Source organism: Carettochelys insculpta, chromosome 4 (genome assembly GCF_033958435.1).
Source record: "Carettochelys insculpta isolate YL-2023 chromosome 4, ASM3395843v1, whole genome shotgun sequence".
NCBI lineage: Eukaryota > Metazoa > Chordata > Testudines > Carettochelyidae > Carettochelys > Carettochelys insculpta.
Window position 1 is genome coordinate 124,129,060 of NC_134140.1, and position 23,085 is coordinate 124,152,144.

Below are 23,085 nucleotides of genomic sequence, written 5' to 3' on the forward strand. Positions count from 1 at the left end.
TCTTTGCCCAGCTCAAGGAACTAATCAGAGACATTTAGGTATATGGTAACTTAGTGTCCCTCTTATGAGTTTTAGCCTATGAGCACAAAGTTGGGAACCCATTGTACTTGTAGAGCGAGGGATGAGTGTACAGACTAACGGCAACCTCTCTGTTTCTTGTATTTGTTTTAAGTCATTCATTTGGTGCCCCTGTTTCTTGTGGTATGTAAAGGAGTAAACAATACTGATTAATTTTTTTCTTGCTGTTCATGATTTCATAGACCTTTATCATGTCCCCTTTCAGTTGCCTCTTTTCTACCCTAAGTCCTTGTCTTTTTAATTTTTTCTCTTATGAAAGCTGTTCTATAGCACTAATTGTTTTAGTTGTCCTTCTTTGCCCCTTTTCTAATTCTAATATATGTTTTTTTTTTTAGATGGGGCTTCCAGAACTGTAACAAATTCAAGGTGTGGGCATACCATGAACTTATATATTAATATTATGATATAGATTGTTTTATCTTCTGCCTGATTTGATTTCATACAGCAGCCCACAATGAGGCCAAAATCCCTTGCTTAAATGGTTATAACTTAGGTCCCATTCCATCATTTAGTACATGCTTTTTTTTTTTAAGTGCATGTTACTTTACACTTACTAGCATTAAATTTCATCTACCATTTTATCAGCCGGTCACCCAGTTTAGTGAGCTCTCTTTGTAGACTAGTAACAGAGAGATAGCTGTGCTAGTCTATATACTATCAAAACAAAAAAGCAGTCCAGTAGCACTTTAAAGACTAACAAAATAATTTATTGAGTGATGAGATTTCGTGGACAGACCCACTTCTTCAGACTATAGCCAGACCAGAACAGACTCAATATTTAAGGCACAGAGAACCAAACATAGTAATCAAGGTTGACAAATCAGAAAAATTATTATCAAGGTGAGCAAATCAGAGAGCAGAGAGGCAGAAAGATGGAGCGGGGAAGTCAAGAATTAGATAAAGCAAAGTATGTAAAAGAGCCCCTATAATGAGCTAGAAAATTGTCATCCCATTTCAAACCATGTATTAATGTGTTGAATTTGAATATAAAAGAGAGTTCAGCAGCCTCTCTTTCCAAATGGCTGTGAAAATTCCTTTTCAGTAAAACACAGACTTTCAGGTCATTAACAGAATGGCCCACTTCATTAAAGTGCTGGCTGACAGGTTTGTGAGTCAGGAGTGTTTTTATGTCTGTTTTATGGCCATTAATTCTTTGTCTAAGAGAGTTTGAAGTATGTCCAATGTACAAAGCATGTGGGCATTGTTGGCACATGATGGCATACATGATGTTAGTTGAGGAACATGAGAATGTGCCCGTGATTCTGTGAATAACCTGGTTAGGTCCAGTGATGGTATCTCCAGAATAGATATGTGGACAAAGCTGGCAGCGGGCTTTGTTGCAAAGAAAAGTTCCAGGACTGGAGTTCCTGCAGTATAGACTGTGGTTGTGGGTGAGAATCCTCATAAGGTTGGGAGGTTGTCTGTAGGAGAGAACAGGCCTGTCACTAGGGCCTTCTGGAGTGTGACATCCTGAGTAAGGATAGGTTGTAGGTCTTTAATAATGCAATGCAGTGGTTTGAGTTGGGGGCTGTAGGTAATGAAGAGTGGTGTCCTGTTCTTGGCTTTTTGGGGCCTATCTTGGAGTAGCTGGTTTCTGGGTATTCGTCTGGCACTGTCGATTTGTTTTTTTTATTTCTCCTGGTGGGTGATTCAGGCTTATGAATATTTGGTAGAGATCTTGTAGTTTTCGGTCTCTGTCAGCAGGATCAGAGCAAATGCGATCGTACCTAAGGGCTTGACGATAAACAATGGATCTAGTTATGTGTTCAGGATGGATGCTAGAAGCATGTAGGTAAGTGTAGCGATCAGTGGGTTTCCAGTAGAGTGTGGATTGATCAGGCCATCCTTGATTTGTACTGTAGTGTCAAGGAAATGCATCTCTCGCGTGGAATAAGTCAAGGCATAAGTTGATGGTGGGGTGCAGATTGTTAAAGTCTCTCTGGAATTCTTTTAGAGTCTCTATACCATGCATCCAAATCATAAAGATGTCATCCATGTATCATAACTAGAGGAGTGGTAATAGGGGACGAGAGCTGAAGAATCATTGTTCCAGGTCAGCCATAAATATATTAGCATATTGAGGGGCCATGCAGGTGCCCATGGCAGTTCCACTAGTCTGGAGGTATAAATGGTCCCCAAATTGGAAATATTTGTGGGTGAGAACAAAGTTACAGAGGTCAGACACCAGATTGGCTGTGGTGACATCAGGGATGGTATTCCTGATAGCTCGTAACCTGTCTTCGTAGACTCTCTGAAATCAGCTTTGGACTTAATTGGCTTGAGTAATTTTGTATCATTTTCAGATTTTTATACCTTCCAGTTTACCTCCTAATCCAGATCACTTATAAATAAATTGAACGCAGTCGTTTCTAATACAGATTTTTAGGAAACTGCATTATTTAGCTCTGTTTGTTGTAAAAGCTGACTATTTATTCCTACTATTCCTTTCCTTTCTTTCAACCATGTCATGAGAGGACTGTCCTTCTTATGTCATATTTGCTTACTTGGCTTAAGAGCCTTTAGTGAGGGACTTTCTTAAAAGCTTTCAGAAAAAGTCCTCTGAATCACCCTTTTCAACATTTGTTACCACCATCAAAGAATTGTGATAATTGGTGAGGCCTGACTTCCTTTTGTAAAAGCTGTGTTAACTCTTCCCCAACATAATGGCTATGTCTACACTAGAAGCATCTGTCTACAGAAGTTACTGTCAGAAGAGATATTCTGAAGAAACATAAAAGTGGATCATTCTTTTGACCCACTTGGTTGATAAAAGGGCCTCCTGGAGCATCTACACAGCTTTTTTTTTTTTTAACAGTTGACAAAATGCTTTTTGTGCATATATGCTCTGTGATTCTTGTTGACAAAACCCCAGTTTTGTCTACAAAACTGTCTAGTGTAGATGTACCCAATGGCTGTGTCTACACGGGCACAAATCTTCGAAATAGCCATTTTTCGAAGATTACTAATGTGCTGAATTGAATATTCAGCACCTCATTAGCATTAGGACGCTTCTGGCCACACCACTTCGATAGCGCCGCCTTCGAAAGCACGCAGCGCGGCGCGGCTACATGGGGCTCCTTTTTGAAAGGACCCGCACCTCTCGAAATCCCCTTATTCCGATCGGGATAAGGGGATTTCGAAAGGAGTGGGGTCCTTTCAAAAAGGAGCCCCATGTAGCTGCGCCGAGCCGTGTGCTTTCGAAAGCAGCGCTCCCGAAGTGCTGTGGCCGGAAGCATCCTAATGCTAATGAGGCGCTGAATATTGAATTCAGCACCTCATTAGTAATCTTCGAAATATGGCTATTTCGAAGTTTTGTGCCCGTGTAGACATAGCCAATGTGTTTATCTGTGTATCTGATAATTCTGTTGTTTACTGTGGTTTCAACCAATTATTATAAGAGTCATATTAGACTTACTGGCCTGTAATTGCCAGGATTGCCTATATTTACTGTAGTCTTTAAAAATAATAAAAAATTGGCATTCCTTTACCTACTTTCCAGTAATCTGGTATAGATGTTGATTAAGCAATAGGTTATATGCCATAGTTAGTTTACCAATTTTGCATGTATGGTCTTTAGAACTCTTGGTTGAATACCATATGGTGCTGGTGACTTAATATATCAATTTGTTCAAAAACCTTGTGTATTGACATCTCAATCTGGGACAGTTCTTTTACTCTATTATCCTAAAAAAATGTCTTGGGTGTGGAAGTCTCCCTCACATTCTCTTCAGCGAAGTCTGATGCAAAGAATTAATTTTGCTTCTCCCCAGAGTGGAGGCAATCCCTTATCTACCTTGAGTGCTCCTTTAGCACCTTCATCATCCATTGGATCCACTGACTGTCAGTTAACTCATGCAATTAACTCAAAAATTTAATCCTGATAAAATAATTAATAGCTGTTAGTCTTTGAAAATAGAATACCAATTGAAATTCATTGCATATTTTGGGTATGTTTCTATGTTTTCAAATATATTGGTATTTTATAACACAAAATACAGAGTACTGAGTTTTCACCTTCTATTTAGTTATTGCAAATAGTGTCACTGTAAAATGATAAAAGAAATAGTATTTTTCAGTTTACCTCATACAAGTACTGTAGCGCAATGTTTTATTATGAAGCTGTAACTTACAAATCTATATTTCTTTTTTTGTTTTATAATTGCACTCAAAAGCAAAACCACGTACAATCTTAGCCTGCAAGTTCACAACTTCTTGTTTAGCCAATCCTAAAGCAAGTTTGTTTCCATTCATGGGAGATAATTCTACCCACGTACTATTTACAAGGTCACTTGAAACTGAGAACAGACATTTACACTGCACTTTTGTAGCCCACATTGCAAGGTATTTATATCAGATATGCTAAATTTTTGTAGAAGTGTTTAACAAAATTTGTGATTGAACTCACTGGGGAACTGTGTGTCTCCTGTTCAGTTTTACCTGAATTCTGCCATATATTACGTGTCATAGAAGTGTCAGATGATGACCCAGCACCAGTGTCCCCTCTAATTTTTCCCACCTCCAAGCAGAATGAATCTTGTTCTGTGTATCAGTATGGAGGTGATTTGTCAGACACCACCTTCATATTGTTGCGCATAACAAAATTCCTCTGGCTGGGATTGGGCCAAAAGATTCTGAGTGTGGGAGGGGCCTCAGGCTTGGGCAGAGAGTTGTGGTGCAAGAGTGTCAGAGATCTTTCTGGAGCTGTGGGCTATGGGGTGGAGCTGGGAATGAGAGGAAAGGGATTAGAGTGCGAGGGCTCTGGAGCTGCAGACTCTGGGGTTGGGCCAGGGATGAAGGGCTCAGGACTAGGACAGAGGATTGGAATGTAAATAGTATGAGGAGTGTGGGCTTTCAGCAGGGACAGAGAGTAAGTTGCCAGTGAGAGAGCAGAGTCAGGCTATGTCAGAAGTGTTTGAAGGCTGGGGTTCTTACAGGAGAAGGTCTGGGCTGCTTGGGCTCTGGTGGGTAGAGGTCAGTGCAGGCTACCCCAGCCATGACAGGCGGGCATCCAGGTGGTCCTGGCTGTGGCGAGGGCATGGGCTGCCCCATTTGCCCAACCCGCTGTAACCATGGCAGTAGGAGGATCTGGGAGAGAGATGTGGTAGTGAGTGGAGGGTCCAGGAAGGAGCTGCCCAGACATGGCAGTTGCAGGTTCGTGTCTGCGCTGCTCAGGCTGCTCTGGCCATGGCAGTGGAGGTCTGGGAATAAGCTGTGGTTGCCTTGGGCTGCAGGGAGACTTGTTCAGGTTGTGCCTCCCCTGGCCTGTGGATTGCAGGCTAGATTGGGGTTAGGGCAACCCTCCTATGCTGCTTGCACAGGTACCTGGAGCACCTTTACAGCACTGACTAGGAAGCTGTATGGCCACAAAGCTTATAGGGAACTGTGTCCAATACATGTTCATTTTAAGAAAACTTTCACAGCAGATTTGAGAAAATCCAAAGAAGATACTAATGTGAGATTTCTAAAAACACTATAGCACTTGCCCCAAAGTTTACAAATCTGAAGTGTCTCCCAAAATCTGAGAAGGATGAATTGTGGAATATGCTTTTGAAAATCCTGAAAGAGTGATTACTCTGCTGCAGAAACTAACAGAACTCAAGCCACCAAAACAGAAAATGAATTTTCCATTGGTGGCAGCTTACTCAGATGATGCAAATATTTAAAATAAGCATCAGTTAACTGTGCTTTGATTCATTGTTGAACAGAACCAGTCATCAGCATAGACCCATGTCCTCTGGAATGTTTGTTGAAACATGACAACATATAACTCTTTAACGCATCTGGTTTGTAAACATTTTGCAGCTCTAGCTACAACAGTGCTATGCTAACGCTTTGTCTCACTTTCAGGTGACATAAACAAGAAGCAACATTATCTCCTGCAAATCATAACCAAACTTGTTTGATTGAGCAACTGGTTGAATGAGAAGTGGGACTGAGTGGACTTATAAAATCCAAAGTTTCACATTGTTTTATTTTTGAAAGCAGTTATTTTTTGTACTGAATTCTACCTTTGTACGTTCAGCTTTTGTGAAAAATAGATTGCACTATAATACTTGTACTAGCTGACGAGAAAAATACTATTTCTTTTTTTACAGTGCAGATATTTTAAATAAAAAATAAAGTGAGCAATATACATTCTGTATTGTAATTGAAATCAGTATATTTGAAAATGTAGAAAATGTCCAAAATATTTAAATAAATTGTATTAGATTATTGTTTAACAGCATGATTAATGACAGTTTTTTAGATTGTGGTTTAAAAATTAATTGCTTGACAGCCCAAATTTATATATGTGCTAATCTTGACACTTTGCCAGGGTACTCAGGCATATGCTTCCTCTTGCCTATCCTTTATTCCCTCTCCTTCCAGCTTTATTAGTTACATTTCACTTCTTACCACATTGCACCCATCTGTAAAGCATCTGTCTTTGTAAAGCACTTAAAGATCTTTTTGTTTTATGGGGTGTTTTGTTTTGTTTTGAAAAAATGCTATCAAATGTGATTGAGGAGGACTTGTCCAAACTCAAGAATTGGCCCACTTTAACTATATTAGTATAGATAAAGCACCTTGCGTATGAACAGGTGCACTGGTATACAGGTGGCTGACACCAGTATAGTTTTTTCTGAATAGAAAGGGGCATAAGTTTTGAGGAGTAAAGGGACTTTGAAGTACCCTGGGCACTTCGAAGTACCGGCGGGTGAGCTGGGGCTAGACGTGAGCCAGCACTTTGAAGTTTAACACTTCGGAGTTGCCGCAGGGAGGAATTTGCTTAATGAAGTGCTGTATATGCACCACAGCACTTCATTAATAAACTCCCAACACCTTACTTACCATCCTCCCTTTGAAGTAAGGAGGTAGTGTAGACAAGCCCAAATAGTTGTATCAGTATGAAATCTGAGTATAGTCCAGGCCTTAGTGATTCAGGAGAACAGCTCACTTTCTTTCAAAAATCCCACCCGTTATCTTTTACAAATAAAATGAAGTGCACAGTTAAGTTACTCATGAAATTGTAGTTTGGTTTAATTATGGGTTTGTGCTTGATGATTCAGATTTAAACCTGTGAGCATATGATTCAGCCTCCTATTTGCTGTTGAATATTGATAAGTATACTTTTTTTTGCAGTATAATAATGACAGTGAAGAGGACTTGTTTGGTGACTATGACAGCTTTTCTGGAAATGATTCTTTCTTAGCTCAAGTTGATAATATGGAGCAAGAATGTATTCAATCTGTTGGCTTGACTTCATGTACTACAAACAAGGATGACAACGCTACTGTACAGCCAGCATTTGGGGATCTTCAATTACAAAACATAAAAAGCAACAAACTAATTTTTACTACTGCAGGAAACATTACATGTTTCAAAACTGAAGAAGAGAGTAGTTTCTGGAGGACCACAGGTGAAGAAGAGAACAGGACTCTAGAACCAGGAAACTATATTTTAGATGATTTGCCATCTTCACAGCTTCTATATTTTGAGGAAATGAATAAGATCTCATCTGATTCAAGAAAACCATCAGATACAAAAGAGAGCGCTAATGACACAAAGTCTTGCCTTAATAAAATGTTGAGTCAATTGCCTTGTCCACCTAATGCAGAGCACACCAAAAGAAATAATGAATTGTCCACAAACACCACATCCAACTTGAGTAAAAGAAAGAGTCTCAAAGACCACCTCAAAAGTGCAATGACTGGTAATGCCAAGGCTCAGACTCCACTGGTTTCTAGAACTAAGCAGCTCAAAGAAGCTGTACTGTCAGAAGAAATTTGTGTTGCCAAGAAAACCATTGAGACATCATCTGTTGACATTGGCCCATTTTATGGGTTACCCAGTAAAGTTAAAGATCTCTTAGTACAGTTCCGAGGGATTGAAGAACTTTATGGTAATATGTTGAAAAATCACTGTTGTTTGAGCTTGAGTTGAAGTTGGTATAATATTTCAAGCAGATTGATGCAACCTTTTCATCATGTACTTATGGAAACAAAAATTTTGTTTTTAAGTTTCTAGACTGTAAGATTGTTGTAGTGGACTAGTTAAAATTACATACCCATAAATTCTAAGGAAGAGCCTTTCGAAGAATGCTGTAGCTCAAAACATGGAAATAAAGGAAACTTAAAGTTATCTTCATCTTTTTAAACATTAAAAAATGGAAATGGTAACTCTGTTCCACATCTGCCTTACGCGTTCATTATGCAACCTGTTTTTTGAGGACTTGAAAGCATGATAAGGTCTTCCTAAAATTATGGTTGAGGTGCATTTCAGGAGAAAAATGGTTGCTATTTACCACTTTTATTAAAAAAATTCTGAAACTTTTATTTGTCTTGGTATTTGCATGTGGGTCGTAAGAAGACTGCCATTACATTGCTGTAGCTACTTAAAGCTCTATGTTCCTGTGTTTTATGGTAAGATTGAATTACCTGATCAACAGAGAATACTGTGGCTAAGAAGTTTTTATCCAAATTCCTCAACTTCTGTAGGCCCTAAGGATAGAAACATTCTTAGTTTATGGCACAACTGTCTTCTTTTGGAATGCTGAAGTATGCTTTGTTAACTACTTTGGGGTTGTGTTTGTGTCTATTGGTAAGGTCACATTCAGCATATCTATTGAGGCATAGTTTGGTTTTGTGACTCCCACTTCTGAGGATATACATAATTCAAGTGCAAGAATTACAATTGTGTGGGTGATCTAATCTGGTAATGTTTTGGCAGTGTCTAAAAGAAACATTTTATTTTGACATGATCAAAACATTAGTTTCCACTGAACCAAAAATTATATTTGGAGAATTGGACACTAATTCTTAAATAGTTTCAAATCAAACAAAATTTTGTCAGATAAAAGTATTCACCAGAAAAGTTTGCAAGGATTTTCATTCTATGCAGCTGTTTTTAATTTCTCCCTTCTGAAAGCTCTTTAACCATCTGAGCAATCTGAATGGCAGGATGTTGCTATAGCTGCTATAGTAACAGTGCAGGATAGAGTTGACTGTATGAGGTAAATTAGGATATTTTATTCTCTAGACTCTTAGAAGAAAAAGTGTTGGAAGATTGGATAATCAGAAATGTTCAGTACTTTATCAATAAAAGCTCTCTGAGATGAAAATCTGTCCATACCGTTCAGTTTTACAGAAAATTTGCATTTTGATCCTGCATCAGCATGCATTTGAGAGGAGAGGACAAAATAATTTCTCTTTTAATCTTACAGAGTGGCAGCACGCTTGCTTAACATTAGAATCTTTACAACAAAGAAAGAACTTAATATATTCATTGCCAACCAGTGGTGGAAAAACACTTGTAGCTGAAATTTTAATTCTTCAGGAATTACTCTGCAGACAGAAAGATGTTTTAATGGTTCTGCCATATGTGGCTATTGTCCAAGAAAAGGTGTGGAAATTATGTTTTGGTTTTTGGCTTTACTCTGAAATGAATATTATTTTTTACAAATAGTTGTTTTAATTGGTGCTGGAAAATTAATTGTAAATATGTTAAGCCGTCTGTTAATCCATAAAACAGCACTAGTGAATATATTCTTGTATATCTTGAATAAATATCAGACTGGAAATGAAAAGTGTCTTTGTTTTATAGTTCAGTTTAGAGGCTGTCTTGCTATTTTTTGTGATGAAATGTACATTGGCTGTAGTTAAGGATAGCCGCATTAACCAAGGTGTGGAAAACTGGATTTGTACTGAGTTTTGGAATATTAGTACCTTGCTTGCAGTCTCTTCTAATTGAAGTCTACTCTAAAATCCTTATTGACATTTAAATAACCTCACAAAAACATAGCTGTCCAGTGTAACTCATATGTAAGTTACAGAGGACAGATTAAGTATTATGTCACTGATTTGGCAAATCTCAGCACCTTGAGAGGCTTGGCTGCGTCTACGCATGCCCCCTCCTTTCAGAGGAGGCATGCTCAAGAGGCAGTTTGGAAGATGCTAATGAGGCACTGACATGAATATGCAGCTCTCCATTAGCATAATGGCAGCTGTGTGCGATTCAAAAGAGCCGCTTTTGGAGCGCATGCCACCCATGTAGATGGGGACCTTTCGAAAGGACCGCCTGACTTTGAAAGTCTCTTCTTCCTGAAACCAAATAGAAAGAAGGGCTTTCAAAGTCAGGAGGGACCTTTCTAAAGACCCCTGTCTACAAGGGTGGCATGCTTTTCCAAAAGCAGCACTTTCAAATTGCACGTGGCCGCTATTATGCTAAAGAGGCACTGCACATTCATGTCAGTGCCTCATTAGCATCTTCCGAACTGCCTCATTCACATGCCCCCTCCTCTTGCATGTGTAGATGCAGTCCTTCAGTACTCAAATATTTTTTCACTAGTATGTTTTAATTTAATTTTTCCCAGTAGTCCATTGTTCATATAATAATTCTTATTATCAGCTGTATTGTTCTATAATATATACGTGAAATAATGTCTTATTTTCTGGCCTCAATCCTGAAATTTCTCCTGCATGAAGTTAATTGTTGGAACAAAGTCCTTAAATGTGAAAATTAATTTACTCTTCAACTAAGCTGATCTTTTTACTTATTATTGTATTGTAGGTTTGGGCCTTGTCAAGTTTTGGAATAGAGCTAGGCTTCTTGGTTGAAGAATATGCAGGAAGTAAAGGAAGATTTCCTCCAATCAAAAGAAGAATGAAAAAATCACTGTACATTGCTACTATAGAGAAAGGACACAGCCTAGTGAATTCTTTGATTGAAACAGGAAGAATTGGTGACCTGGGTTTAGTTGTGGTAGATGAGGTTTGTTCTAAAACTTGCAACAGGTTACTAGTATGTATGTTACTATTTTATTTATGAAAAGTTACAAGAAAAATACATCATTTGAAACTGTATAAATTGGCATATTTCATGAATTCTATATCAGAAAACTATTTCTAAACAAATTGGAAAGTACCAAATTTTTCTTGAGCATTATTGCTCATTTGGGATTGGGTTTTTTTAGAATTTTAATAGAGATGTGTACTCTGTTTATCAGATACATCTACTTTACAATAGTTGGCCATTGAAGTAATCTTTCAGTGTAACCAGTTAATGTGTTCTATTTTTCCTTTAATTAGGCTGAACATGTTTTTGTGTATGGTATAAACCATTTTTGATCACATGGCTTTTTAGGTGTCAGTTAGTCCCAGGAACTAATCTCAGACGGTAAAGGAACCTCACTATTCAAATTAGACAGAGGATACGTTTGCTAAACTGTAAGGCTGCGTCCACGCTAGCAAGTTCTTTCGAAATATCCAGCGGAGCGTCTACACGCAAAAAGCATTCTTTCAAAATTAAATTGAAAGAATGTGGTGCTTCTTTTGAAAGCGCTCTTTCACTCCTGTTTCAGGAAAATCACCTTCTTTCGAAAGCTGTCTTCAAAAGAAAATGTGTGTAGATGCTCTGTGGGCCCTGTTTTTAAAACAGCAGTCCTCATGGGGCCTGATTTTTCGATCCCTGGCCCGTTCTTTTGAAAGAGCTGGGGCTATGTGGACATTCTCTTTCAAAAGAGCAGATCACTCTTTTGATCCTTTTTTTGTGTGGCTGTGGTACACTGGCCCTCCTTTTCAGAAGGGACATACAAATAAGGCGCAGATTTAAATACCTTACACCTCATTTGCATACTTGTACAGGATCTCTATTCTGGAAGAGCTGATTTCAAAAGCCAAAACAGCAGTGTAGACGGTGTTCATTCGAAAGGAAACCCTGCTTTCGAAATCACCCTTCCCGAAAAATAGTAGGAAGAAGGGTGCTTTCAAAAGTGGGGTTTCCTGTCAAATGAACCTCCTCTACAAGGCTGTTTTGGTTTTCTAAATCATGTGAGTATATAAATGAAGCATGAGCTATTTAAATCTCTGACTCATTTGCATTTCCAATTGGCCACATTTGCATGCCCCTTCCAAAAGGGAGGGGTAGCATAGCTACAGCCTGTGGGGATGCACACTTTCAAAAGAAGTTCTTCTGGAAGAGCTCTTCCAGAAGGGCTTCTTTCAAAAGATCGCTGTAGTGTAGACGTAGCCTAGTAGTGCAGCTGATGTGTTGCAGCTTCCTATGTTGATGGAAGGATTTCTTCTGCAGACTCACTAATCTGCCTCTCCCAAGTGGCAGTAGTTAGGTTGACAGAACTATTCGTTTGATCTTGTTGCATCTATCCTTGGGTTTAGGATGACTTAATTACATCTCTCAAGATACTACATTTTTCACAACCCTGAGTAATATAGTTAGGTCGGTCTAATTTGAAGTGTAGGCCACAGTCAGAATTATGTTCCCGCTTTGCTCCTGGGATAATGTAGTTATGTGTTTCACCTTATGTAGGCTAGTTTGCAAGATGTCAGTCCAGCCCCATGTAACTACCAACAGTATCACTCAAGTTGAAGGTTCTCTTTTTAATAAAATGTTCTGTGTAGAAAACATTGAGAATTAAGTTCTGCTTTGCCTGTGATTGCTGTACTGTCTTTAACTGTTAGGAAAAGGTGAATACTATCTTCTAAAGCAGGCATTCTTAACCTTTTTCTTTTGTGAGGCTTCCTCCCCCAACATGCTATAAAAACCCCAAGGTCAAGCTGTGCAAGACCAATTGCTTTTCTGTATATAAAAGCAGGGTTGTCCTTAAGAGGTAGAGAGGAGGGCAGTTTCCTGGGGCTCCCCACCACAGGGGGCATCAGGAAGCTAACTTGCTCAGATTTAATCTTCCACCCTGGAAGACCAACAGGATGATAATTGGGCTTTCTGCTCTAGTCGCTAGCAAGTCTAAAACCTGGCAAACCCTCTAAAATTTGCTGGTGGTCCCCTTGGGGATCCTGGACTGGTTGCTGTCAGTCAAGATAAGAAATGTGCAAAATAAATTCTAATTGGAGAATAAAGATTAATGCATTAATTATTTCCTGCCAGGAAGTTCCATCCCTGTGACTTTATTTAATTTAATGGGGAGCAAGCCGTGTTGTAAAAATATATGTATGGTATTAGATATACGTTTTCTCCATTCTTCCCTTGCCCCAAAAGTGTATTTTATAGTGAGGTGATGTTTTTGTAGGTGGCTGTAGATTCAGAATATACCCGATTAATCAATGAGATATCTGACAAAAGGCATACTATTTTAAAATATTTGGGATTTGATTGGTATACAAGTTTGTATTTGGAAATACTGCTAAGTGAGCAACTAATTTACCATGTTTCTCTTTATTTTTCCCTGCAGTTGCACATGCTTGGTGAGGGGAGTCGTGGAGCCACGCTTGAAATGATTCTTGCAAAAATTCTCTATATCAGCAGTAAGTAACTCCTGTGTTATGACTACAGTTGCCTTTGAAAAAGTCTTGTGAAGTAACAACTTATATTAATCTCTCAAATTATACAACTTTTAATTAATTTTTAATGTTTGACAGTTACTAAAATGTCACAAACTCCACTCTGAGTAATACTGTATTTCACCATGGATCACATGGTTGTTTTTTACACATTTGTAGTACTTGCTTTTCTGGATTTCATGTGGTGTCACCCTGTAGTAACCCCTTCCTTCATTCCCCCCCCATGCCTTCCGCTATTTGGTTGGCTCTGTGGGTCAGTGCTCCACCCTTCTCTCCATGCTTCCTGCATGCTGCAGTCAGCATTTCCTTGTATGCATGAGGCTAGGAACGAGTGGGGAGGAGTTAGGACGTGGTGTATGGGGAAGAGGGTGGGAAGAGGAGTAATTGGAGAGAAATGGAGTGGGGAGGGGTTTGGCCTGGAAGGAAGGGATGTAGTGGTTGGTGGAACTTTGGGAACACCCATCCCCCAGGCACAATGGAAAGTAATCGGTGCCTATGTCGCCACAGCACAAGTGGCTTAAATTGTAACTCGTGTTTCTCTCTCTCTCTCTCTCTCTCTGTCTCTCACACACACACACACACACACACACGAGAGAGAGAGAGAGAGAGAGAGAGAGAGAGAGATCTGTAGCTTGAGCTAGGTGACACTGTAAGCTGAAGCCTCCTAGCGCCTCAGGTATGTCTACTGGACACCTTCCCAGCATGGGTATACACACGCTAGGTGTGCTAGATATAGTATGCTAAACACAGCCGTGTGGCAGGGATGGCAGCTCAGGTTAGCAGCCCAAATACACAGCTTAGCAGTCTGGTGGGTTTGAACTCAGGCAGCTTGTGCAAGCCACACTACTACTAGCATGTGTCTGTCCATGCTGGGAAGTGTCGTCCCAGCTGCAGCATGGACATATGCTCCAGAGGAAGGTGGGTTTGAAGCTGGAGTGCTGCTGAAGTTTATGTTGAAATAAATCTGCTAGAGAAAATCCCCCCCACTCCTTACGTGCCTTTACCCTTCAGTGTCAGCCTCTTGAAACACATACAAATAAATTACATAGTGACCCTTCCTTTCAAAGGGGGCGTGTTAATGAGCAGGTTCGAAAGATGCTAATGAGGCGCTGCAATGAATATGCAGCGCCTCCTTAGCATAATGGCGGCTGTGGCGATTCGAAAATGCAGCTTTTCGACTCATGCACCGCCCATGAAGACGGGACCTTCCGAAAGGACTCCCCCAGTTTTCGAAAGCCCTTCCTCTGATCACCAGATAGGAGGAAGGGCTTTTGAAAACTGGGAGGGGGGTGTCCTTTCGGAAGGTCCTGTCTCCACGGGCAGCGGATGATTCAAAAAGCCGCACTTTCGAATCGCCACGGCCGCCATTATGCTAATGAGGCGCTTCATATTCATTGCAGTGCCTCATTAGCATTTTTCGAACCTGTTCATTAACATGCCCCTTTTGAAAGGAAGGGGCACATGTAGACACAGGGATAGACTTTAAGGCCAGAAGGTACAATCGTGGTAATCCAGTCTGACAGAACCTCGGCTGCCCCCTATTTAATCAACTCCTAACCTCAAATCAGGGCTTAAAAACTTCAAATTCTATAGAATTCGCCGTTTACATTAGTTTAACCCTTCAAGTGACCCAGGCCCCATGCTGCAGAGCAAGGCAAAAACATCCAGACTCTCTGCTAAGCTCATATGGGGAGGAAATTCCTTGCCAGACTCAAATATTGCTATTGGTTGACCCTGAGCATGTGGGCAAGACACACCAGCCAAACATCTGGGAAGGAGGTTTCTGTAATAACTTAGAGCCCTCCCCATCTAGTGTCCCATCACTGGCCACTGGTGATGTATCAGTCAGAAATCAGCTACACGCCATTGTAGGCAGTCTCATCATATCATTCATTTCATAAACTTACCAAACTCGGTCTTGAAGCCAAAAACATTTAATGTTTAACTCTTTTTATATGAATGGAAGAGAGTTGCTGATCTAGAAGAATAGAGGTGGGAAGCACTGCCATTTCACTGTGTGCTGTGTGGCCGTGGGTTGAGTACGATTTTTTCTGAGTGCACAGAAAGAGGCATTGTGTGGTATTTCTGTTATCTGATTGTATATGCCCAGAGACTTCCTTTTTGTATGCAGACCTTGCCTCAGTATTATCATGTCTTTTGTCACATAATGTAACTGTATCCCGGTGGACCTCTGCAATCTTCAGCTGATGCAGAATATAGCCATCTGCCTTGTTAGTAGGAAGGGTGTAAGAACATGTGTTCTTCAAGTGTGGCTGTAATGGTTATTTAGGTGTTCTGAGTAATCTAAATATGTGTTGTCTGTGACTGAGACACCATCTTCTCTTCTGTCTAATCATAATTAAGGCCTACATCATGACAATAAGTGCCTGGAAGCTGGCTTTCTAAGGTTAACAGCACAACACTGTTAGCTCAGCGATACTTATCTTTAAAACTTGCTTCTTGTTGCAGTTTACCAGCTTCTGGTGGAACTGCATCTTACATTGAAGGACCCTTGTTCAGCTCAGGCTTCAATTTGATTGTTGCTTTGTTTTCTTCTTTGATCTGCTTGGTTGCCTTTATGCTATAAGAGGCTATATGAACAGAAGGACAATATGGCTATTTCTACACGATGGCCTAAACTAGACATAAGCTATGCAATTTGTGCTACAGCTACACAAAGTGCGTAGCATATTTTGAGTCCATTTCAAAATAAGCTATTTCTACATGAGGCGCTGTCTAAATGGCTCCACATGTAGAAAAAAAGTGTTATTTAGAGGCATCCCTTACTCCTCCTGCAACGAGATGTACAGGGATGTCGAAATAGTATGGCCATTACTTTGAAAAATATTTCAAAATGATGGGTGCATTGCATAGATGTGGGGCAGCTATTTCAAGATACCAAATATCCTGAAATAACTCCCACTGTATAGACATAGCCTATGAGTTAGTCTTGAGCCCTATACGTCATAAAGCCATTGCTAAGACTGTTTTGTCGTGTGGCTCTCAAACTCCGTTAACTTCATGATTTTGAAAACTACAACTGTGTCTCTTGGTGTACAAGAATTGAGTTCCAGTGAATTGTTGTGATGGTTAACAGTTAAAGTATTTAATTGAGAACTTTGAGAATTGTTAAATAAAAGGCTTACATAAAGGTCTAACCACACTGAGAACTTTAATTCCTACATAGGTAGTAAAATTTCTTATTCCCTTAATTTTTCTGTATTAATGAAATTAGGTTGGGTTTACAACAGTTGGCTTTGTTATAGCAACTATGGTGGTAATACGTGCATTGTTAACTAGAACTTTAATTGTGGTATGATAATCTTCATTGACATAGGCCTGTACCTTTATCAGTTTTCTTGCCCTTTTTTTTTTAAATAATGACATAATTAAATAGCTGCCTAGATACTAAATTCTGTTATTTTTGTATGTGCTATACAGTATCTTGTAACATCTTGTGTCTTTTAATCATAAATATTTAGTTTCAAGCCTGGAAATGATGTCAACTTTTTTTTTTTTTTTATTTTTTAGAAGCTACCCAAATCATCGGAATGAGTGCAACTTTAAACAAGGTTGGGGACCTACAGAAGTTCCTGCACGCAGAGTATTATACTAATAATTTTAGACCAGTACGTGTTCAAGATTAGGGGGAAATTATTGCTTATCTTAGCATTTTTAGAGTTAAAAGTGACTGCTGGTTTCCCACTTGTGCTTATACCCGTGCAGCTTATTTCCGTAAACTTAAGCGCCTTTATACAAGTTTAGATTTGTCTGCACTTGGGGGTGGGTTGTACTGCTGTAACTGTGTTGGTTTCTGAATCAATTCAGAACATATGAGATAGAAAATCTGTAAGAAGACCAGCCATTCTTTGTGTTAAGAGAAGGCACTTGTATTCTGAGCTCCTTCAATCATGTGTTTATGTTGTTTAAAAAACAAACAGAAACTTTGGAGGGTTGAAATGTATTTATTTTCTCTATCTGGGCAGGGAAAAGAGGGCATAAAGTTTGATGTTTTCAAAAGCACTCATTTGTTTTACGAATTAAGAAGATACATCCTACGTCATTTGGATTGTCTAGATTTCCAGGGACCAATCCCATTTATTTTCTGAAAGATAGGTGGCAGCAGTGGAATTGTACATACAATACAAATCATATTTAATTTATATTGTTGCAGTTCAGAAAGGTACTTCACTTTATTGATTACATTCAATATAACTAGCATTAGATAAAGTAGCATGCAAAACTGAAACTAAATTACTTGTCCACCTACCCTAAAGCTCAGCTATCAGCTAAGCTGTGCTTCTGCACCTCTCCTTGGAGGTAAAAAGAACACGCAGGTAAATGTCTTATGTCAGCCATTGGGTGTGGAGATAAGAATGGTCATTTGTATTTTGGAGTTTGGAAATGTAAAACTTGAAGTGATGCAGACCGTAATTTGACTAATGTTAATACATCTTTTTTTTTTTATCCAATTTAGGTAGAATTAAAAGAGTATGTTAAAATACAAGACAGTATCTATGAAGTTGATGACAAAGCAAAGAATGGCCTTACTTTTTCACGTCTTCTTAATTTCAAGGTACAGCATATAATGTATGAACTTTTCATTTCTTTAGGTATATACTATTCTTACAAAAATTATTTGAAAAACATTAAGATAAATAAAGGTATTCTTAGGACAACTCCTACTTCTCCCTGTGCAGCCTGTCCCATCCTTCCCCCAAAAAACAAACTTTCTGATTGCTAGGTTTGTCAGGTAGTGGATTAAGTTGTTCTTGAGTAACTGGTTTGGAATACTCCTCTCCTTTGGTAGAGTGACTAGCAGGAGTATAAGACATGTGGCACCAATGCTACCTATGAGCTGCTATGGTAGTAAAGAGGCAAAACAGTTCATTCACACTTTTCTGTTTCCTCCAGTCAAGCTCTGAACATCCCTTAAAGTTTTGCATTTTTAAAGCAACAGGAGATGCAGAATTGATTTGCAGAGTCAGGGCCTTAGGTTTAATTCACAGAGACAGTAAGTAATGTATGGTGATGCTTTTTTCATCACTTTTATTTCAGTATTCCAGTAATCTGCAGAAAATGGACCCTGACCACCTTATTGCCTTGGTGACAGAAGTCATTCCAAATTACTCCTGCCTAGTTTTCTGTCCCACTAAAAAGAACTGTGAAAATGTAGCTGAAATGATATGCAAGTTCCTGAACAAGTATGTTTTTCTTGTTACTATTTTTGAGCACACCTGAAATGCCAAATCTGCTTTGACTGTTTAGTTTTTGTGCTAAAAATGATAATCACCTGGCTTTTCTCATGATGATGTTTGTAATGGTGAAAAATATACTTGCCTAATCTAAAACAACAACAAAAAAACCTGCCTTGGCAAATGAAGTTATGGGGTAACTTGAAGGGAATGTTCCTGTTTCCAAGTCCATTTTTGATTTAAAACAAAATGAAGCATTATTTTTTTTTCTCAAACATTAGTTTAAAAAACCATCAACACTGGAAAGAAAAGAGTGAAAATAGCAAAGTTCCTTTAGAGACCATCTATGGGATTCATATCTTGTTTATGTAAAGTACAGCACTTAGGCTGTGTCGACATGGCAATTGCTATTTTGGGATACAAAGGGTTATGAAATTTTCAGAATAGCTGCTTATTCCGAATGCTGATGCCATTTGGACAGTACCAACTTCAGAATAAGGAATTTGTAAATAATGTCCACAATTTATATAGTGCAAATTGTGTAAATTATTTCAAAAATAACTCGCCATGTAGGCGTAGCCTCAGTGTTTTTATTTGATAGCTTACTTATGTCCATTGCGTGTTAGGTATGTTTGCTTGCCATGTGCAGTGATGCTGGAAGTTTTTCCCTTGACAGTGTCTGTAGGGGACTGTACGTGGCACCCTCTGAAGTGGCACCATATGGCACAGTTATAAGAGGTACCGCAGCCCCCTCCCCCATTCCTTTTTGCCACCAGTGGTAGTGCTGTAGATTAGCTCCTTTGCTCTTGCAAAGTTTACTATCGCCTTTCTTTTCATTATGACCTTTCTGTTGTAAATAGTTACTAGTTTGTTTTCTTCCCTTAGCACATTAGAGTTTAGTGTTCCTGGAACACTAAACTTGGCAAGGGGCATACCATGGTTTAAGAACTGTGATCAGTGTAAGAAGCCTATGCTGGCCGATGGCACCACATATATCATGCTATACGGTCCCGCTGGGGGTGCCAGAACAGGTCTCTTAGGAATACCACTGAAGGAAAAAACTTCCAGTACTGGTGCATGTGGGAAACGCACCAAACATGGAAAGGACATGAGCAACGCATCTGGGCTATGTCTAGACTGCCCCTCCCTTTCGGAAGGAGAATGTAAGTGCAGCAGATTGAAAATGCTAATGAGGCACTGGTATGAATATTCAGCACCTCATTTCGATAATGGCATGCTTTTGAAAGCAGGGCTTCCTTTTGAAGGAACCCTACCTACCCAGCTATTTTGCATTTTGAAAGTAGCACTTTCGACACGCTGAGTGGCTGCCATTATGCAAATGAAGCACTGAATAGTCATATCAGTGCCTTATTAGCATTTTTGATCCTCTGCATTTACATGTCCCTTCCGAAAAGGAGGGCAGTGTGGACGTAGCCTGGAAGGGCACCAGTTATGGGATAGGTCTTTTTCCCATTCATGGACCTTTTACCCATTCATGCTCTGTGGTTCTCTGTTTGGTCATGACTGAAAGTAGCCTGTTAAGCAACAAAACAAAAAAGCAGTTCAGTAGCACTTCAAAGACTAACAAAATAATTTATGAGGTGATGAGCTTTCATGGGACAGACCCACTTCTTCCGATCACCCACATATCAGCGCCTCATTGGCATTTTTGATCCGCTGCATTTACATGCCTCTTCTGAAAAGGAGGGCAGTGTGGACATAGCCCTGGAAGGGCATCAGTTATTGGACAGGTCTTTTACCCATTCATAAGTGGGTCTGTCCTACGAAAGCTCATCACCTAACAAATTATTTTGTTAGTCTTTAAAGAGCTACTGAACTGCTTTTTTGTTTTTATAGACTATAGACTAGCACGGCTATGTCTCTGCTACTGTTAAGCAATACTTCTTATTTGGTTACATATTGTGTGATTGTAAAATGCAAAGAAAAAGTTGGATTTTTTTTTAAGTAGAATAACTTAACTTTTTATTCCATTGCTAACAAAACAACCAATATCTGCTCCAATTCTTCCTGTAATAATGATTTTAAAAAAGTCTATAGAAATGGTCTTTCTGTGAAGTTTCATGTTATTTAAAATCATCAGATATACATACTGAAAATGAATGCAACAAAATAGATACTGAAAATTGAAGTCTCTAACTGCTTGATATTCCCATCATTTTGACTGTTGCCTACGAGGAAAAGAATCTATAATATTACTAGACTCATAGGCAGTTTGTATCATTCACATCACTGAGACCAGTTTATTTGAAATAGAACACTTACCATAATCTTAAGCCTTTCTGTTTTCTTGATTGAGAGTGTAAGTTGATTTTTTTGCTGCTGATTAATGTTGTTTCTCATTTTGGTAAAAATAATAACAGAAACTCTTGAAAAGGTTTTCTGGACTTCAGAGTTTGAGATGAACATATTCTTGATGTAGGACTGGAGAATGGGTAGGAGTAAAGTAGACATATTGTAGTCTTTGAATGTACTTACTGATTTGTCAAAATATAAATATTAAAGGTGTTTATTTATTTGCCCCCTCCCACTTTCTCAAGGGAACATAAAAATCACGGGGAAAGCAAGAAACAAGATCTTATTAAGGACTTAACAAATATTGGCAAGGGAAATCTCTGTCCTGTTCTAAAGCGAACCATTCCATTTGGTATTGCGTACCATCACAGTGGCCTTATCAATGATGAAAGGAAGCTTATAGAGGAGGCTTACTCTGCAGGTGTCTTGTGTCTTCTTACTTGCACATCTACTCTAGCTGCTGGAGTCAACCTGCCAGCTCGAAGGTTAGTCATGCAAAAGTAATAATATGGGTCCATTTAAACCCTATATTGTCAAAACCACTGTTGTCTAAGATTGGAGATCTCAGTATTAATGTGGTTACATTTTGCATAGTGATTAAACCTGGCATAATCTACTCAGTAGTTCTAGGCTGCATCTACACTACAGAGTTTTTGTTGACAGATGTTACTGTCGGGAAATATTTCACTACAGAATCTCTGTCAACAGAATGCATCCACACCTAATAGAGGCTCTCCCTGTCGACCGCTCAGCCAGACTGCCCAACCCTCTTCAAAACAGCGAACCGCAAGCTCTTCAAACAGGGCTGCCCAGTGAACCAGAAGCCCACTCTCTCAACAGAGGGCCCCCTGGAGTGTCTACACTATTTTTTTGTTAACAGAATCTGTCAGCAAAGGTGTTTTGCCTCATACAGGAGTGACTTAACTCTCCTGAGAAACTGCTGCGTTCTGTCGAAAGTTTCTCAACAGAATGCATTTGTAGTGTGGATGTTCCATGAGTTTTGTCTACAAAACTCTGTAGTATAGAGTCAGCCCCAGTTTTTTGTTAGTTATATCTGCTGACTTCAGAAAAGAGTTTTTCTGGTTTTTGCTCCCAGGAACCCTGCGATGCCAGTATCGTCCTGAAAAATCAAGTTGCATTGTATTTTGACTCAAGTATAATTAAGAAAATTGTAACTAAATTCCAATTGCAGGACCAAATCAGATGTTTGCACAGGCATAACCGAGGGCAGAATTTGGTTTGCAGAATCTGTTACTTACGATGATGATAGTAAGAACACGTCTTGGCTTCCAGGTAGAATCTATACAGCTGGCAGTTAAGAAAACCATCACTTTACATATAAACTAAAAAAAATTATAAAATCACGGAGATAGGAAATACATAATGCTATTTTAGACATTTTTCTAAATGTAACTACACTGAAAATAATTTTTTGTTTGGTGAGATTATTGGAAAGTATAAACAACAACAAGTTTTTTGCTAGCATTAACTCATCAATGTACAATAGTAAATTACCTATAACTGAATGAGCTTAGAGAAGAAAAATGTAGTTCCAGTTTGTTTTCTTTGTGTATTTGTCAGAATTTTGTTGGCAGCCTCTTTTCTCTGTATGTGTGGGTTTTTCACTCAACAGCCAGGGAGGAAAAAATTTTAAAGAAGGAAGATGTGGTTGTTCACCTACAGAAATGGCAGGGGAATTCAAGGCATGCGTGTTACCTGAAACTAATTTTAACTCACTTTTATAAGTTCATTTCCTTAAAGTTGACTAATCTTTTAAACTGCATGATTTAAACCATAATGTTTGTGTGTTAACGTATCTGTAGGGGTATAGCTTTTGTAGGCTTGCTGTTAAATAATTTGGCAGGTGCAAAACAGATTTGGCTCCTTTTTTATATTTTATATTAGAATTCTGTGTTCTAGAGACAGAGTTGGTGTTTTAATCTTGTTTGTTCAAGTAGGATTTTTTATAGAATATAACTAGAATGTGACTAAATGCAATTTATGGCTTTATTTCTTTGTAAAATTCATTAGAAATAGCCTTTCTAAATAGAGTTATTACTCTGAGAGTTTTTAGGGCTTGGAAATAAGCTAATTTTTGCCCTTTATTTGACAGTTCATGGAATATGCTTGTCAGTATTTAAAGTACTTCTCCTATTACTCTGTATTCTCAACTTAAATGAAACTTAAGCTTGGCAGAATGTGGCAAA

The 23,085-nt window shown here is 38.9% G+C and overlaps 1 protein-coding gene across 7 annotated transcripts in view; it reads left to right on the forward strand.

The window, feature by feature from the left end:
* Nucleotides 1-23,085, forward strand: part of HELQ (helicase, POLQ like) — a 42,259-nt gene that overhangs the window by 1,586 nt on the left and 17,588 nt on the right. For 2 of the 7 annotated variants that reach the window (XM_074993691.1, XM_074993692.1), the window contains exons 2-10: nucleotides 414-444; nucleotides 7,201-7,960; nucleotides 9,281-9,459; nucleotides 10,627-10,827; nucleotides 13,262-13,334; nucleotides 16,902-16,999; nucleotides 17,848-17,946; nucleotides 18,429-18,574; nucleotides 21,124-21,363. In XM_074993691.1, coding sequence (XP_074849792.1) covers nucleotides 7,285-7,960; nucleotides 9,281-9,459; nucleotides 10,627-10,827; nucleotides 13,262-13,334; nucleotides 16,902-16,999; nucleotides 17,848-17,946; nucleotides 18,429-18,574; nucleotides 21,124-21,363 — 1,712 coding nt within the window. In that variant the 5' untranslated portion in view covers nucleotides 414-444; nucleotides 7,201-7,284. Of the gene's footprint in view, nucleotides 1-413; nucleotides 445-7,200; nucleotides 7,961-8,006; nucleotides 8,481-9,280; nucleotides 9,460-10,626; nucleotides 10,828-13,261; nucleotides 13,335-16,901; nucleotides 17,000-17,847; nucleotides 17,947-18,428; nucleotides 18,575-21,123; nucleotides 21,364-23,085 lie in introns of those variants that run through there. The other 5 variants (XM_074993689.1, XM_074993690.1, XM_074993693.1 and 2 more) reach the window with 4 other exon arrangements.